The sequence below is a fragment of the Lycium barbarum genome, chromosome 8 (assembly GCF_019175385.1).
Source record: "Lycium barbarum isolate Lr01 chromosome 8, ASM1917538v2, whole genome shotgun sequence".
NCBI classification, from domain to species: domain Eukaryota; kingdom Viridiplantae; phylum Streptophyta; class Magnoliopsida; order Solanales; family Solanaceae; genus Lycium; species Lycium barbarum.
The window spans coordinates 98,012,178-98,028,485 of record NC_083344.1 but is presented as its reverse complement, the minus strand read 5'-3'; the positions used below and the strand labels follow the sequence as shown (position 1 = coordinate 98,028,485).

General features: G+C 37.7%; 1 protein-coding gene across 1 annotated transcript; it reads right to left on the bottom strand.

Moving 5' to 3' along the window:
- Positions 1-324: 324 nt before the first annotated feature.
- Positions 325-11,018, bottom strand: LOC132606379 (uncharacterized). Its single transcript, XM_060319837.1, has 5 exons — positions 10,803-11,018; positions 7,143-7,268; positions 6,957-7,034; positions 2,100-2,358; positions 325-1,087 (listed from the first exon to the last, which is right to left on the bottom strand). The coding sequence occupies exons 1-5, from the start codon at positions 10,815-10,817 to the stop codon at positions 1,008-1,010; spliced, it is 558 nt and encodes a 185-aa protein (XP_060175820.1). The 5' UTR covers positions 10,818-11,018; the 3' UTR covers positions 325-1,007.
- Positions 11,019-16,308: the final 5,290 nt, after the last annotated feature.

Below are 16,308 nucleotides of genomic sequence, written 5' to 3'. Positions count from 1 at the left end.
ACCACTAGGAGCCCGTTTGGATTAGCTGAAAAAAAGTGGCTTTTAAGTAAAGTAAAAGTACTTAAAGTACTTTTAAGTGCTAAATTTTATAAATAAGCAGTTACGTGTTTGGATAAAAGTGTTTAAATGATTTTTAGAAGTAAAAACAGTATTGAAATTAACAGAAAATATAACGGATAAAAGGGTAAAGTTGTTGGTCAAACCAAAATGGCTTTTAAGCCAAATTGACTTTAAGTTGGGATTGAGCAACTTCTTGTTTTTGACTTATTTTAAGCACTTATTAACTTAATTTAAGTTATTTTCTATTTTTGCCACACACTTAAATAAGTTAAAAATGGCTTAAATAACTTTAAAATGGCAAACCACAGCTTATAAGCCAATCCAAATGGGCTCTAGCTCACACCTCGAGTGCACAAATATTAAAAATTAGTATTATATTTCAGCAAGAAGGAAATCATCTATAGACATTATTAGTGAAACAATTTTCCCATGTGAAGGTGGACATGGAAGAAAACAGGTTGGAGGCCGCCTACACGCATTGGAACCTCACACGTCATCAGAAACTTGCCCAACTATTCCAAGTACTTTACCATTGCAACCTGGTATGCAGATGTGGTTTGCAGCATCCATGAAAACCCAGTAGCAACAGCAAACAGCTAAAGAGTACACCATACTGCGCCACGCAAGGACTATTAGCTGTATTTTGAGGTACCGGTTCATCAACTACGTAGAAAAGAAATTCACATGGTTCTTGAATAGACACATATACAATGCCGGGCTAACCTCTAGTTGATATTGAGCTCGAAGCCAAATACATAAAAACAATATTTCCAGTGTGAAGTGGATCATCAACAAAATCACAGCAAATGCAACACTGAGATTGTGATCACCTAGATCATCAAAGAATTGATGAATTTTCCCCACTGAGGACGTAAGAAATTAAGTGATCACAATTTCTATATTATCAATAGCATGATAACCAAGACCACCTGCCTGAATCTTCTCTATCAACTTTCCAATACAAGCCCCAAAACCATCTCAAGACATTCATGTAGCAGCCACAACATTCCTGATAATCGATATTTAACTGTTATCACACATAAATAAAAATACAAATATCAGAATTAGGGAGCACATGTTCCATCCGAATTGGTCAAGACAATAAGGGGAAACAGTGAATGGGCAACTAACTGCACACTTGACACCTTCCCTCCTCCTTAATCCGGGCTGGGGACCGGCTGATTTGACAGGCGGAGTTACAGGGGTCAATTAAGCAAAAATGTAGCAACAATTAGACCAAAACCACAAAAGGAACAGGAAGGAGTTTGGTGCCAAGACAAGACAAGATCATATTGAAAAATAAAACAAGACTTCAATAACATGCATCAACTCAAATGCAATCAAGACACAGAGCCAAGGAACAACCTGGAAATAAGATAGATTATAAAAGGAACAGAGATTGGGAAGAACAGACTGGGTTAAAAGGAACAATTTTCTGGAATTGTTGAGCGTGGATGTAGGTCAACTGTACCTGGGATATAAAGAGAAACGGGACTACCTAGGAGATAATCTAGGATAAATTCACGAATCAATAAAAAATTGAACCGATAAGATTCAGACTTTGCAATGACCTTCTAAGTGACATTCATAACTGAAAATATTGAAGGACAAAATTACACGAGTCTGAATAGAAATTCATAGTCATTGTTACACTACTGTTGGAAACATTCCATCATTGGTGAAAACAAGTAATTGTGCTACAATACTGTGCAAACATTTCATTATCCTGAAAATTCTCAAAATTTTAATTGGAGACTGGAGCAGACTCAATAATTCTGCCGAAAAAATAATTAAGGCACTGCATACGCTACTTTCCACAACACCTAAAGGAAAATATCCACAAACCTACAAAACAAGGATTGAAGAAAACCATAGAATATCCCGCAAAACCAACAGAAGAAAGCAGAATCTCACTAGTGAATCTATCTGCCAAGAAGATCACTTCCAACATCATCAGATCTTGTTTAAAGCAACAAAATCAATCCACAGTATCTTGCTTTAGTAGATGCAGGAAATAAAAAGTAAATTGAAGTTATTACCTTCCCCGGGTGCCAACTGATCTACCAGACTTGGGTGTTGCACATATACCACATGAAGGTTCTCAAAATAAGATACAATAAAAGCACATTCCCATTCCTCCACATCCTTGTCTATCGAACTAGCAAAACCCATAAATTGTCGTCCTTTTTCTTTCATTCCTTTTACTTGAAGGTATATCCTTAGTGCTGGTATCCTTCCACAACAGCGGATATGGTGGACTCCTTCAGGACATAACCCTAAGCTTAGGGGATACACTTCCTACAAAAGATCACATGGCATTATGTCCTTTCCAAGTTCCCATCATTTACCTCACAGTAAGAGGCTTTTGTACAAACAGCCATGTTACCTAAGCAATCATCCAAATACTGGTGCAGCAAGCCCCCAGCAAACTTCAAATTCCCTAGGGCATATACTATTCCCTGCCCGTCCAGGACAGGAATCAACAACAGCGGATACGAATTGTGATATGACACCTCATCATCCAAGGAAAAGCCAGCAGATTTCAAAAAGCTGGACAGTAACGCACTCCACAGAGAAAAGAATATGGTTCACTAGTTAGCCCAAACCAGGACTTCAAATGACAGGATAGTTATCAGCTAAAAAGTAAAAATACCACAGCTCTGACCCAGAACAATACCTTAGAGCTTTACTTAGAGCACTAAGAGGAACATGTGTCACACGTATAAAATATGAGAAAGTCACGCAATAGATGGTCCAATTCCTTCCCTCAAAACCGTACTAATTGTCATCTAATTTCACTATTCAAATCTTCGACAAAATTGAAAAACCACAAATGCCTGTTCGAGCCAAGGATATCTCACCTATAATTTGATACCTCCAGTAAAGAAATGTAAGCTGTAATTAGTCCGAGTCTTTTTAAGAGATCTCCCACGGGGTGAATGTGTAGTGACCCAGTAAGTGAGTCAATGTATCTATCTCAAAATTCATACCATCACAAAGTTGCAGTCCAAAAACCCTCGTTCACAGTTTCATAGCACCTTGCGATAACTAAATATGATATCCAGAAATCAAATTTTCTTATTCAGGAAATATCTGTGAAAATGAGAACAAATATGTAACATGAAATCAAATTTTGCAACAGCCAAACCAGTACTATCAGTATTGAAACTAAATTAGTTAAGACAATTTTCACCAGCAAACTACCAAGGTATATTGTTTCCGTTCCTTTTTATACTCTCCGCTTACATCTATGTGATATTTGAATTCAAAATATGATCCTACCAACAAAGGAGAGGCATAAGCATCACCTAATCAACTTATTATGTCCACCTTTTTAAGTATCCTAAATACCTTCACTTCCCAATTTAACCAATCCATTTGGGACACAGGAATGTTATTAGGACCACATTTTTTTTTTAAATTCGTAACATAAGCAACCTCACATGATTGCTAAGAAAGATATGAGACTGCAAACCAAACTTCAATGTGAGATTTTAAAGAAAAACTTCAGTCAAAGGTCCTATATTCTCAATCTCTTCAGATGAAAACAAACAAAAAGAGAAGCAGGGACTTGATATTCAGAAAGAAGCAACCAACCTCGACAATGCAATTATTTAAAAGAACAATTGATTAAGTTCTGATCAAAACTTAATTTGATATGGCATACGTTTGATATTATTTGTTGCTCGAGATGGGATACCGACCTAAAATTATCATATTGTTTATATCATATTATATTAAACTTTTTGTTGAATAGTCAATGGAAGAATATGTTAATGCTGAAACACTGGAAGAATTGAAATATTATATCAAAACACTATGTATGGATGGTATGACCTGCCTACACAAGAATTCTTTTTCTACTTCTTCTTCCAAGTGTAGGATAGGATAACCCCAAGGGGTTGTGGGTTTTTTTCTACCAATTGGGACTCTCCCTTCACCACCCAAAAAAAAAAAAAAAATAGAACTTATTACGAAAGAATCGATAATGGGCAGTAGATGTATTATAGAGATCATAGTTGGAGAAATGAATTAGAGTTAAAATGTTAAAAGAGGGAGATTAAGACACTACCCATATATCCTACGATTGGCAGATTAAAACACGAACCATATTAGAATTGAAAAATATTTACTAAAATCAAGCTGTCTGAAATATTGTCATCATAGCAACACTTGAAAAGAAATAGAATTTTTTTTAGTTTTAAAGAAGTGAGGATTGCAATGAGGTTAAAAACAGATTTTGGCGGTACAATAATGGAAGTGCCAATGAAAATACGTACCCAGTAACATATTAACATTTTTTCTAGTATTGTAATTTTGGTGACACATTGCTCACCCAATTCAATGAAAAATAAAGTTCACTTCCTTTAAGAGTATGATTAAAGTTCCAATTTTCTGTGATTTTTAGTAAGGGCAAATGTCATGATTAGAAACCGACCCAAGTGAAGAATTAGACACAAACAGATAGCAAATATTTTTTGTTTCTATCTATTTTCTAGTTAATATTGAATGTTAGAAACTGAAATATTTTGCAACATACTTAAGTATGATTAAGTTATAATAAATACAGAAACTGAAATATTTTGCAACATACTTGAGTATGATTAAAGTTCCGATTTTCTGTGATTTTTAGCAAGGGTGAATTTCGTGATTAGAAATCGCTAATATTGAATGTTAGAATACTTGAGTATGATTAAAGTTCCGATTTTCTGTGATTTTTAGCAAGAGTGAATTTCATGGTTAGAAATCGACCCAAGTGAAGAATTAGACACAACAGATAGCAAAATATTTTTTGTTTCTATCTATTTTCTAGTTAATATTGAATGTTAAGATACAGACATATTTACATTTTAAAGTTCAAAGCGAAAGTTAAATTTTTTGAACAAACTTACAGAAGGAAGAATGCTAAATGTTGCAAAATATATACTAGAACAGAACCACCTTTACGACGCAGTCACATCAGGAAAGAAATTGAATTGATCGCCATAGTATTGAGTTAAAGCAAATCTTAAAGCGAGGATAAGGCTGAGGAACTCACCAACCAACAATGATACATGCTGCTCTGTTAAAACAAGAACTGAAAGACCCTCACTGCTGTATGACCCGGTGACTGAACGCACTGAAGCCCGGTTAAGTACATAGCTGGCAAACCCTATACAACCAAAGAGATCACTAGAAATCCTACAGACGAGATGCACATGCCTTGTCTTACATCTCATTCGAATCTATTCGAGTAGACGATACTAAATCAATAAGGTATCGATTAGATCTAGAAATGAATCAACAGAATCTTCTTCAGGAAGCCCGGTTAAGTACATAGCTGGCAAACCCTATACAACCAAAGAGATCACTAGAAATCCCACAGACGAGATGCAAAACTCCATTTTCCTCAAAAACCGATACAAACCACACTGAGTATGAGTACTAAAAAGTTCTTTGTCTTGAATTTGTTCGAAAGAACCCTACAATTTTTTTTAATTTTTTTTTCAAACAAAAAAGTTAAAAGTACGAAGAAAGAATCAAAATGGAAAGCGTCCATTGTCGAATGGATAAGGACACAGGTCTTCCGCAGGAGCGCATCTGGATATTGCCCTTCGGAAAACTAATTTTTTATTATGGTCGCCTTGTGGCCTACCAGATATTCGACAAATAAAAACAAGCTAGTGTGATATACAAAAGAAAACAGACAAGAAAAGATAAATGCATGACCACCAAATGTAGACGATCACTTTACTTACACGACTACCCAAGACATTAGCGAGAACACCAAATGCAGGCAAGTGCTCTACACACTGCTAGCAAAGATGCATAATTCAATATTTAATCACGCACCCAGAACTGTCCCAGCCTCCGTCTCTGAACCATCGAAAGATCAATAAAAATGGCAGCAAAAGGAACTTTGACAAGAACACTAGATTTAATTGAGAAATTCTACAAAACAGCAAATAGTTTGAATGCCCAATCCGCAAGTCAACTGATCAAAAATCATGAGCAGTCTAAACCCTTAGCTTTTAGAAATTGATTGATCAAAACCGATGAAATCTAAAAATAGAGACAATAAATCAATGAAATCTACAATATACCTACCTTAAAATACAAACAATAGGTTATGGATCTAAATCACCCAATAAGAGAACCTAAAATTGAATAGCAATGATCATATACCCGCCTCCATGGACATGTCAACTTTTCCTAAGTAAAGAAACTACTTAGAGTGCACATAACTTCAGTATGGTGAGAGAAGGGGACCTCTGAGGACAACTGAATTGAGACTCTTCACTGACTGAAGCATGCACTACAGGAACCTCAACACAAACTGACAAACAAGCCGCTCCATGAGAAGTAGAATTCGCAGCTCTAAGACCCAACAGCTGCAAGCATGGAAAGGGAACAGTCAAGTGAAACGCTGGCGAAACCCAAGGTAGAAAATCTACAGATATAAGAGCCAAGATTGAAAAGAAACCCCTTTCTTGAAGCCTGAAAATACCCAGATCGCATGCAAGCACCAAAAAGACCAAGAAGCAGCACGCACAGCAACGAATACTGGAACATCATTGCAATTCCCAAATTTACTCCTCATTAGCGCTCACTATGTGGTATACACATCCATCCACCCAACAAACAAAATCAAGCCTGTGTGATTATAAAAGCACGGAAGCAGAGAAGAAGAGCAAGAACAATAAAGGTAGAGGAGCACTGTACGCTATAAAAAGACCCAGAATTGAGTTTTACTAATGAGATGTCCATTACTGTAAGACAGGTAAGAGATCTCAACACTTGGATAATTGGAGAACATAAACTAATTGGAGAACATAAACATCTGGACTAGTAGCTAAGAATGGCAGAAGATATATTATACACAAATGTGAAAAGAATAATCTTAGTTGAGATCTTACATAAAACAGCAGTTCTGACAAAGAGAGAAGGGAACCACTCTGATTAAGGAGAAAACCTCCAAGCAAATCACTAGAGATCTGCAAACAAGGACGCTCCATGAGGAGAATTCACTGCTCTATAAGACCCAACAGCTGCAAGCACAGAAAGAAGGGAACAATTAAGTCCAAAGCTGACGAAACCAATACCACTAGAGACGCCACACAAGATTCAAAACCCCCTTTATGTCGAAGCCCTGATAATATCCAGATGGCAGTGCAAGCACCAAAATCGCCAAGAAACAGGGTATACAAGTGCACATTGGGCACCAACCTCTGAAATTTGCAATCGAATGTATCACACACCATGTGCTCTACAAACATCTATCCAACAAAAGCAAATCAAGTGGCATGATACATAAGAGAAAACGGAAGTGGGGAAGAAAATAGGGGAACACCAAAAGTAGCAAAAGATCCAAAGTTTTCATAGACACTATCAAAAGATCCAAAATTTATCAGGTATCCATAACCACCAGGGATCTCATCAGTTGAATCATCAAGGAAACATCTGGACTAAAAACTAAAAACGCCAGCATAATACAAAATACACTAGTATCTTAGTTGAGAACTCCACATATCAGCAGTTTTGACAGAAGAAGGTAACCAGAGATCAGGGATGCAATCTGAATCAAAAATCTCAATACTCATTAAAAGCATTAACTAAAGAAACCTCGACGCAAATTGACAAACGCCACTCCATGAAAAGATCTGTAAGACCTAACAGTGGCACAAAAAGAAGGGAATGCAGTTCAGTTGACAAAGCAGGTGAGACCCATACAAACTAAAACTCCCTTTCTCAAAGCCCTGATAATATCCAAATTGCAGTGCAAGCACAAAAATGGCCAAGAAACATGCGGCACAGGAACACACACTGGACACCAACCTTTTAATTTTGCAAATCTAATCCACTATAACTGTCACCACACATCCATCCACCAAAAGAATCAAGCTGGCATGATACACAAAAGAGAACAGAAGCAGAAGAAAAACAGCAAGAACACCAAGAGAGAAGAACACTGTACAGGGCTACCGAAGATCCAGAAGCGACTTTTGAGTACTTACCAAATGTCCATAAGTATGGACCATCAGGGACCTCATCAGGGTCATCAAGGAACATAAGCAAAGTATCTAGACCAAAAACTAAAAATGGCAGCAGAATCTGTGTTTTTGTTAGAATGATCACAAATTTCTGTTAGGTCTTAGCACCAGCTTGGTCCTAAGCTTTCCCCTTTTCTTAATATATACAATCTACGTACCTAAAAAGGTATGGTAGCAGAACACAACACACATAAGTGGGAAAAAAAAAAAACTACATAAGTTGAGAACTTCCATACATCAACAGTTTTGACAAAGAAGAGAAGGGAAGAACTCTGATTAGGGAAGAAAACTGAACTGAAAATCTTGATACTGATAGAAGACTGAACTAAAGAAACATGAACACACGTGGACAAACAAGGCCCGCTCCATGAAAAGAATACTTCACTGCTCTATGAGACCCATGGCTGCAAGCACAGAAAGAAGGGAACAGTTAAGTCCAAAGCTGACCAAACCCAAACCACCTAGAAATCACTAAATATGCCATAGACAAGATTGAAAAACCGCCTTTCAGTCTAAACCTAACAATATCCGGATTGCAGAGCAAGCACCAAAAATACCAAGAGGGTCCAGAGGAATGCATACTGGGTACCAACCTCTGAAATTTCCATCTCATAACCTCTGTAACTGTCACCATATGGCTACACATCCATACAACAAATATAAAACAAATTGAGTGATAACCAAAAGAAACTGGAAGCAGAGAAGATAAGTAGGCTAGAAGACCATAAGTGGAGGAGCACTTTACAGTGCTATCAGAAAATGACTGAGTGCTTATCAGCTGTCCATAACTATAAGAGACTTCATCAGTTGGATCATCGAAGAACATAAGCATCTGGAATAAGAACCTTATGGCAGCAGAATACAACACACCGGTGAAAAATATTATCTCAGTTAAACCTCCACACAACAGTAGTTTTGACAAAGAGAAAAAGGAGAATTTAGCCATGAAAACTGAATTGAAAATCTCGATGCTCATAAAAGACTGAACTAAAGAAATCTCAACACAAATGTACAAACAAGGCCGCTCCCAAAAAGGGTAATTCACTGCTCTGTGGAACCCAATGGCTGCAAGCACAGAAAGAAGAGAGAAGGGACAAGTCAAGTGCTTTGTCACCGTCATCGGTTGAACCATCGAAGAAGATAAGCATCTGGAGTAAAAACTTCATCGCAGCAGAATATAACACACTGGTGAGAATATTATCCTAGCTGAGAAACTTTAATACAACAGTAGTTTCAACAAAGTGAAAAGGTCATTAGGGAAGAGAACTGAATGAAAATCCCGATACTCGTAAAAGAATGAACTAAAGAAACCTCAGCTCAAATAGACAAAACATGATCGCTCCACGAAAAGAAGTCGTCACTGCTCATGGCTGCAAGCAAAGGAAAGAAGGGAACAGTTAAGTGCAAAGTCGAGGAAACCCATGCCACCTAAGAAATCACTAGAGATGCCATAGACAAGATTGAAAACCCCCTTTTTGTCGAAGCACGGACAAATCCAGATTGCAGTGCAAGCACCAAAAAGACCAAGAGGGTGCAGGGAAACGCATATTGGATACCAACCTTCGAAATTTCCAAATCTCAACCTTTGTTACCATCACCATACGATCTACACATCCATCCAACAAAAAAGAGCAGACAAGTGGCGTGATAACCAACAGAAAATAGAAAGAGAAGACCAAAAGTAGAGAGACACTTCATGGCGCTATCAAAGGATTCAAAATTGGCCGTACTTATCGGGTGTCCATAACCATAAGACACAACTCATCGGTTGAATCAGCGAAGAACATAAGCATCTGGAGTAAAAACTTCATCGCAGCAGAATTTAACACACTGGTGAGAATACAATCCTAGCTGGGAAACTTCAATGCAACAGTAGTTTCAACAAAGTGAAAAGGGACCATTAGGGAAGAGAACTGAATGAAAATCCCGATACTCACAAAAGAATGAACTAAAGAAACCTCAGCTCAAATAGACAAAACATGATCGCTCCACGAAAAGAAGAAGTCACTGCTCATGGTTGCAAGCAAAGGAAAGAAGGGAACAGTTAAGTGCAAAGTCGAGGAAACCCATAATGCCTAAGAAATCAGTATAGATGCCATAGACAAGATTGAAAACCCCCTTTTTGTCGAAGCCTGACAATATCCAGATTGCAGTGCAAGCACCAAAAAGACCAAGAGGGTGCAGAGAGCCCATAATCAATCCCAACCTTTGAAATTTCCAAAACTTAACCTCTATTATCCTCACCATGTGGTCTACACATCCATACAACAAAAATCGAGTGCCGTGATACCCAAAAGAGCAAAGAAGATAAGTAGCTAGAAGACCAAAAGTGGATGTATCAGAAGATGATCGCGAGTACATATCAGGTGTCCATAACCATAAGAGACCTCATCAGTTGGATCATCGAAGAACATAAGCATCTGGACTAAAAACTTCATGGCAGCAGAATACAACACAAACTAATGAACGATGTTATCTTTGTCAAGAAACATTCATAACACAGTATTTTGGACAAAGAGAAAAGGGGGCCACTAGGGAAGAAAACTGAATTGAAAATCTCAATAATCATAACTGAGTTAAAGAAACCTCCAAACAAATCTCAACAAAAAAGGTCGGCTGCATGAAAAGAAGAATTCACTGGTCGATAAGCCCTAATGGCTGCAAGCACAGAAAGAAGGGAGCAGTTAAGTACAAAGATCGGAAAACCCATACCACACAAGAGATCATTAGAGGTGCCACACAAGATTGGGAAACTCCCTTTCCTTGACGCTCACGCACAGACCGCACAGACTTTGAAATATCAAACCATCTATCACTATCACCATGTGGTCTACCAACATCTATCCAACCAAACAAAATCAAATGGTGTGTTAAGCAAACGAAAGCGGAAGCGGAGAAGATAAGAAGAGAGAACACCAGTTTAGGGTTTTACTTTACAGGCCTATCAAAAGATCCCAAATTAATTGAGTTAGAGTACTTATCATGTGTCCATAGCCATCAGGGATCTCATCAGTTGGATCACCAAAGAACATAAGCATCTGGACTTAAAAAATAAGGATGGCAGCAGAATACAACACGCTAGTGAAAAAGTAATTTTAAATGAGGAGTTGACTGAGAGAAGGGAACCACTCTTATTGGGGAAGGAAACTGAATTGAAAATCTAGATAATCATTAAAAGCATTAATTAAAGAAACCTCAACCAAAATTGACAAACAAGGCCACTCCATGAAAAGAAGGATTCACTGCTCGTAAAACCCACCAACTGCAAGCACTGAAAGAAGGGAACAGTTAAGTGCAAAGCTGGCGAAGCCCATACAACAACCTAGGAAATCACTAGAAAATGCAAGAAAAGATTGAAAAACCCGTCCCTCGAAGCCTGATAATATGCAGATTGCAGTGCAAGCACCAAGATGTGCACACGAAAGCATACAGGGTACCAACCTTGCAAATACCAAATTTAATCCTTAACTGTCACCATACAACAATAGTTTTGGCAAAGAGAAAAAGGAGCTATGAGGCAAGAAAACTGAATTGAAAATCTCAATGCTCATAAAAAACTGAACTAAGACACCTCAACACAAATGGAAGAACATGGCCGTTCCAAAAAGGGGTAATTCACTGCTCTGTAAAACCCAATGGCTGCAAGCACAGAAAGAAGGGAACAGTTAAGGACAAAGCTGACGAAACCCAAACCACTTCAGAAAATCCTAGAGGTGCCATAGACAAGATTGAAAACCCCCTTTTTGTCGAAGCCCGGACAAATCCAGATTGCAGTGCAAGCACCAAAAAGACCAAGAGGGTGCAGAGGAACGCATACTGGATACCAACCTTCGAAATTTCCAAATCTTAACCTCTGTTACTCACCATATGATCTACACATCCATCCAACAAAAAAAGCAGACAAGTGGTGTGATAACCAACAGAAAACAGAGAAAATAAGTAGCTAGAAGACCAAAGGTAGAGAGACACTTTACGGCGCTATCAAAGGACCCAAATTGACCGTACTTATCGGTTGTCCATAACCATAGGAGACACCTCAAAAGTTGGATCATCGAAGAACATAAGCATCTGGAGTTAAAACTTCATCGCAGCAGAATATAATACACTGGTAAAAAATATTATCTTTGAGAAACATCAATACAACAGTAGTTTCAACTTTCCAACGAAGACAACAGGGACCATTAGGAAAGAGAACTGAATGAAAATCTCGATACTCATAAAAGACTGAACTAAAGAACCTTAGCTCAAATAAACAAACATGATCGCTCAAAGAACCTTAGCTCAAATAGACAAACATGATCGCTCCACGAAAAGAAGTCACTGCTCATGGCTGCAAGCACAGAAAGAAGGGAACATTAAGTGCAAAGCTGACGAAACCCATACCACCACAGATATCACTAGATATAAAAGAGCCAGGTTGAAAACCCCCTGTTTTGTCGAAGCCTGACAATATCCAAATTGGAGTACAAGCACCAAAAAGGCAAGGAACAGGGTGTAGAGGAATGCATACTGAAATTTCCAAATCTAATCCTCAACTGTTACCGGCACATCCATCCAACAAACAAAATCAAGCTAGCCTGATAAACAGAAGAATACAGCAGGCAGAAAAAATAAGCAGGGGGAACACCAAAAGAGATGAGCACTTTACGGGGCTGTCGAAATATCCGGAACTGACTTAGAGTACTTAATCAGGTCCATAATCAACCACCAAGGCCTCATCAGTTGGATCGTCGAAGAACATAAGCATCTAAAGAACAAAAATGGCAGCAGAACACAACAAACACTAGAAAGAAAACTATTTTAGTTGAGAAATGAAAATTTCTGTACTCATAAAAGCCTAAACTAAAGAAACCTAACCACAAATGGACAAACAAACAAGGCCGCTCCATGAAAAGAATAATTCATAGCTCTGTAAGATCCAATGGCTACTGCAATCACAAAAAAGAAGGGAAGAGTTAAGTGCAAAGCTGATGTAACCCATACCAACTAAGAGATAACTAGGAAAAATGCCAGAGACGAGATTCGAAACCCCCTTTTTGTCGCAGCGAAGACAATATCCAGATTGTAATGCAAGCACCAAAGTGGCAAGAAACAGGGTGCACACAAACGCATACTGGACACCAACCTTTGAAATTTTCAAATCTAATCCTCTTAACTGTTACCGGCACATCCATCCAACAAACAAAATCAAGCTTGTGTGATAAACAGAAGAAACAGCAGCAGAGAAAATAAGCAGCGAGAACTTAATCAGGTGTCCATAACCATCAACCACCGGGGCCTCATCAATTGGATGGTCAAAGAACAAAAGCATCTGTACTAAAAGATTAAAAATGCCCAGAATAAACGAACACTAGACAAAAAAACTATTTTGGTTGAGAAACGAAAATTCTGTACTCATAAAAGCCTGAACTAAAGGAACCTTGACACAAATGGACAAACAAGGCCGTTCCATGAAAAGCATAATTCATGGCTCTGTAATGGCTGCTGCAAGCACAGAAAGAAGGGAACGGTTAAGTGCAAAGCTGATGTAACCCCTACTACTGAAAAACCATGAGGAAAAACGCCAGAGACAAGATTCGAAACCCCCTTTTTGTGGCAGCAACGACAATAGCCAGATTGTAGTGCAAGCACCCAAATGGCAAGAAACACGGTGCACACAAATGCATACTGGCCACCAACCTTCGAAATTTCCAAAGAAGGGAACAGTTCAGTGCAAAGCTGATGTAACCCCTACTACCTAAGAAATCACTAGGAAAAATGCCAGATACGAGATTCGAAACCCCCTTTTGTCACAGCAAAGACAATATCCAGATTGTAGTGAAAGCACCAAAATGGCAAGAAACAGGGTGCACACAAACGCATACTGGACACCAACCTTTGAAATTTCCAAATCTAATCCTCTTCAACTGTTACCACACATCCATCCAACAAACAAAATCAAGATTGCGTGATAAACAGAAGAAACGGCAGCAGAGAAAATAAGCAGCGAGAACACCAGAAGAGAGGAGGGGGCTATCGAAATATCCAGAACTGACTTCAAGTACTTAATCAGGTGTCCATAACCATCAACCACCAGGGCCTCATCAGTTGGATGGTCAAAGAACATAAGCATCTGTACTAAAAAATTAACAAACACTAGCCAAAAAAACTATTTTGGTTGAGAAATGAAAATTCTGTACTCATAAAAGCCTGAACTAAAGGAACCCTGATACAAATGGACAAACAAGGCCGTTCCCTGAAAAGCATAATTCATGGCTCTGTAATGGTTGCTGCAAGCACAGAAAGACGGGAACGGTTAAGTGCAAAGCTGATGTAACCCCTACTACCTAAGAAATAAATAAAGCGAGGATCACACAGTGAGATGATACTACAGAGGGACGTTTACTAGGTCAATAACCCTGGCATGGAGGTGGTCCAACTCACACCAGGCCCAAAAACAGCCTCGGCTCAGCGGGCAAACAAACAAGACCATCAGCCTGATTTTGGTCATTCCGCCTAGGTTATTCTCTGCCTAACCTCAGTACCATCTTTTGTGAATCTTAACTAATTAAAGCATTTTCACCATAATACCTAGTAGTCTAGTGTGATATAGTTCAACACAGGGTGTTTAGCCTATCATTTAGGCTAAATATGAATCTTAAAATCAAAATTTAAAACAAAATAAAAGAAAACTACCTAATATCTAAAGGTTGTGCTTAGAAGAAGTTGATATGCTGAACCTGCAAACTTTTATTATATTTGGGAGTATTTTACAAAGAGAGAGAGTGGTTTCTAAAACCTTCCTCCTCATAATAAAAGGATCCTTTATATAGAGGATCGATACAACAAACAAAATTAAATAACAGTACAATGGCCGACAATTTTTACATAATTGGCCGACAAGATAAAAAGGAACAAGTACAATAACTGAAAACAAACAGAAGACTTTATTAAAGTAAAAAACTTTATTAAAGTAAATTCCTTCCATAGTCGTCCCTTGTTTTTCAGCATTATTGTTGGGCTTAGTTATCGTTTCATCTTTTCTTTCCCTTATCACTTGCTTGCGAGGAAGATTCTTCCTGGCTCTTAAATTTTTTCAACAACTCATCAATATCTTCAGTATTATCGAAAGGTTGAGATTCTCCTGCTAAATTGTCGTCTTCATCCTCATTATCTGTAGTATTAACAGATGCCATTGGTATATCTGAAGGTAGTTCATTTTCTAGGTTTTCCATTAAATCCTTTTTAACTTCTTCCATATAAGAAGCTAAAATCTCTGATTTGGATACAAGTCCTTTCTTCATTTGAAGGACTCTTGCGATATGCTTGAATGGGCTATGAGCCTCTCTCTGATGCTGTGCATTAATTAAATCCTTATAACTGGCCATAGTAGTAGTAATTTGATCAATCATTTCTTGTCCATGGATATTACCATTGGCTGACTTCTGAGTGAGCTTTTTTCAGAATTTTGTATAAAAAATTCTATGAGGACAAGGAATATTTTAAGGGGTATACCATTTCATGATCCAAGGAAATTGAAAATTCAATGAAGAAATACATATTAGCAATTCCTTCAATAAATGTATTATCGTTCTCCAAATTTATTAATCTAGGAGAAACCTCGACCCATTCAGTATATAAACTTTTGAATGGTTCTAGTAGAATTTTTACTGATGGACCATAATTTATCCACCATTGACAAAACCAATTTGGTATGCTCTGTTTATAAACATTAGCACATATTTTAATGAACAAAGAATGCTTCTTATTAGCATTTTCATATAATAAAGCTTTATTAAAGCTCTCAACATAGTCCTAGTGATTGAATTTAACTGGGATTTTCTGCTCAGGGTGGAGATGTTCTCTTTCTCTCAGCGTATTTATTCCCCATTCTTCTGGAGAAAAGATCTTTTTTATTATTAATTTTAGAAAAGTTATAAATTTTTCTTCTATTTGCAGTCCTGTGGAAGAGAAAATCATTTCATAATTCATCCTGTATTTATAAGTATGACGTTGTGTCCAAATACCTTTGCATTATATGTCAAGGTTCATCCTTCCATTGAAGGTCTTTAGTTTCAAGGGCAGTATCACCTCTATTATCACCTCTATTATCACTTTGATCATATGAATCTGTGTCCTCATGCTCATCTTCAGTAAGGACATCAGAATATGAAGGTGGCATATTATCATCCTTCTTTTTAAGATGAAATGAAGCAGGGACACCTTACGTTCTTGAACC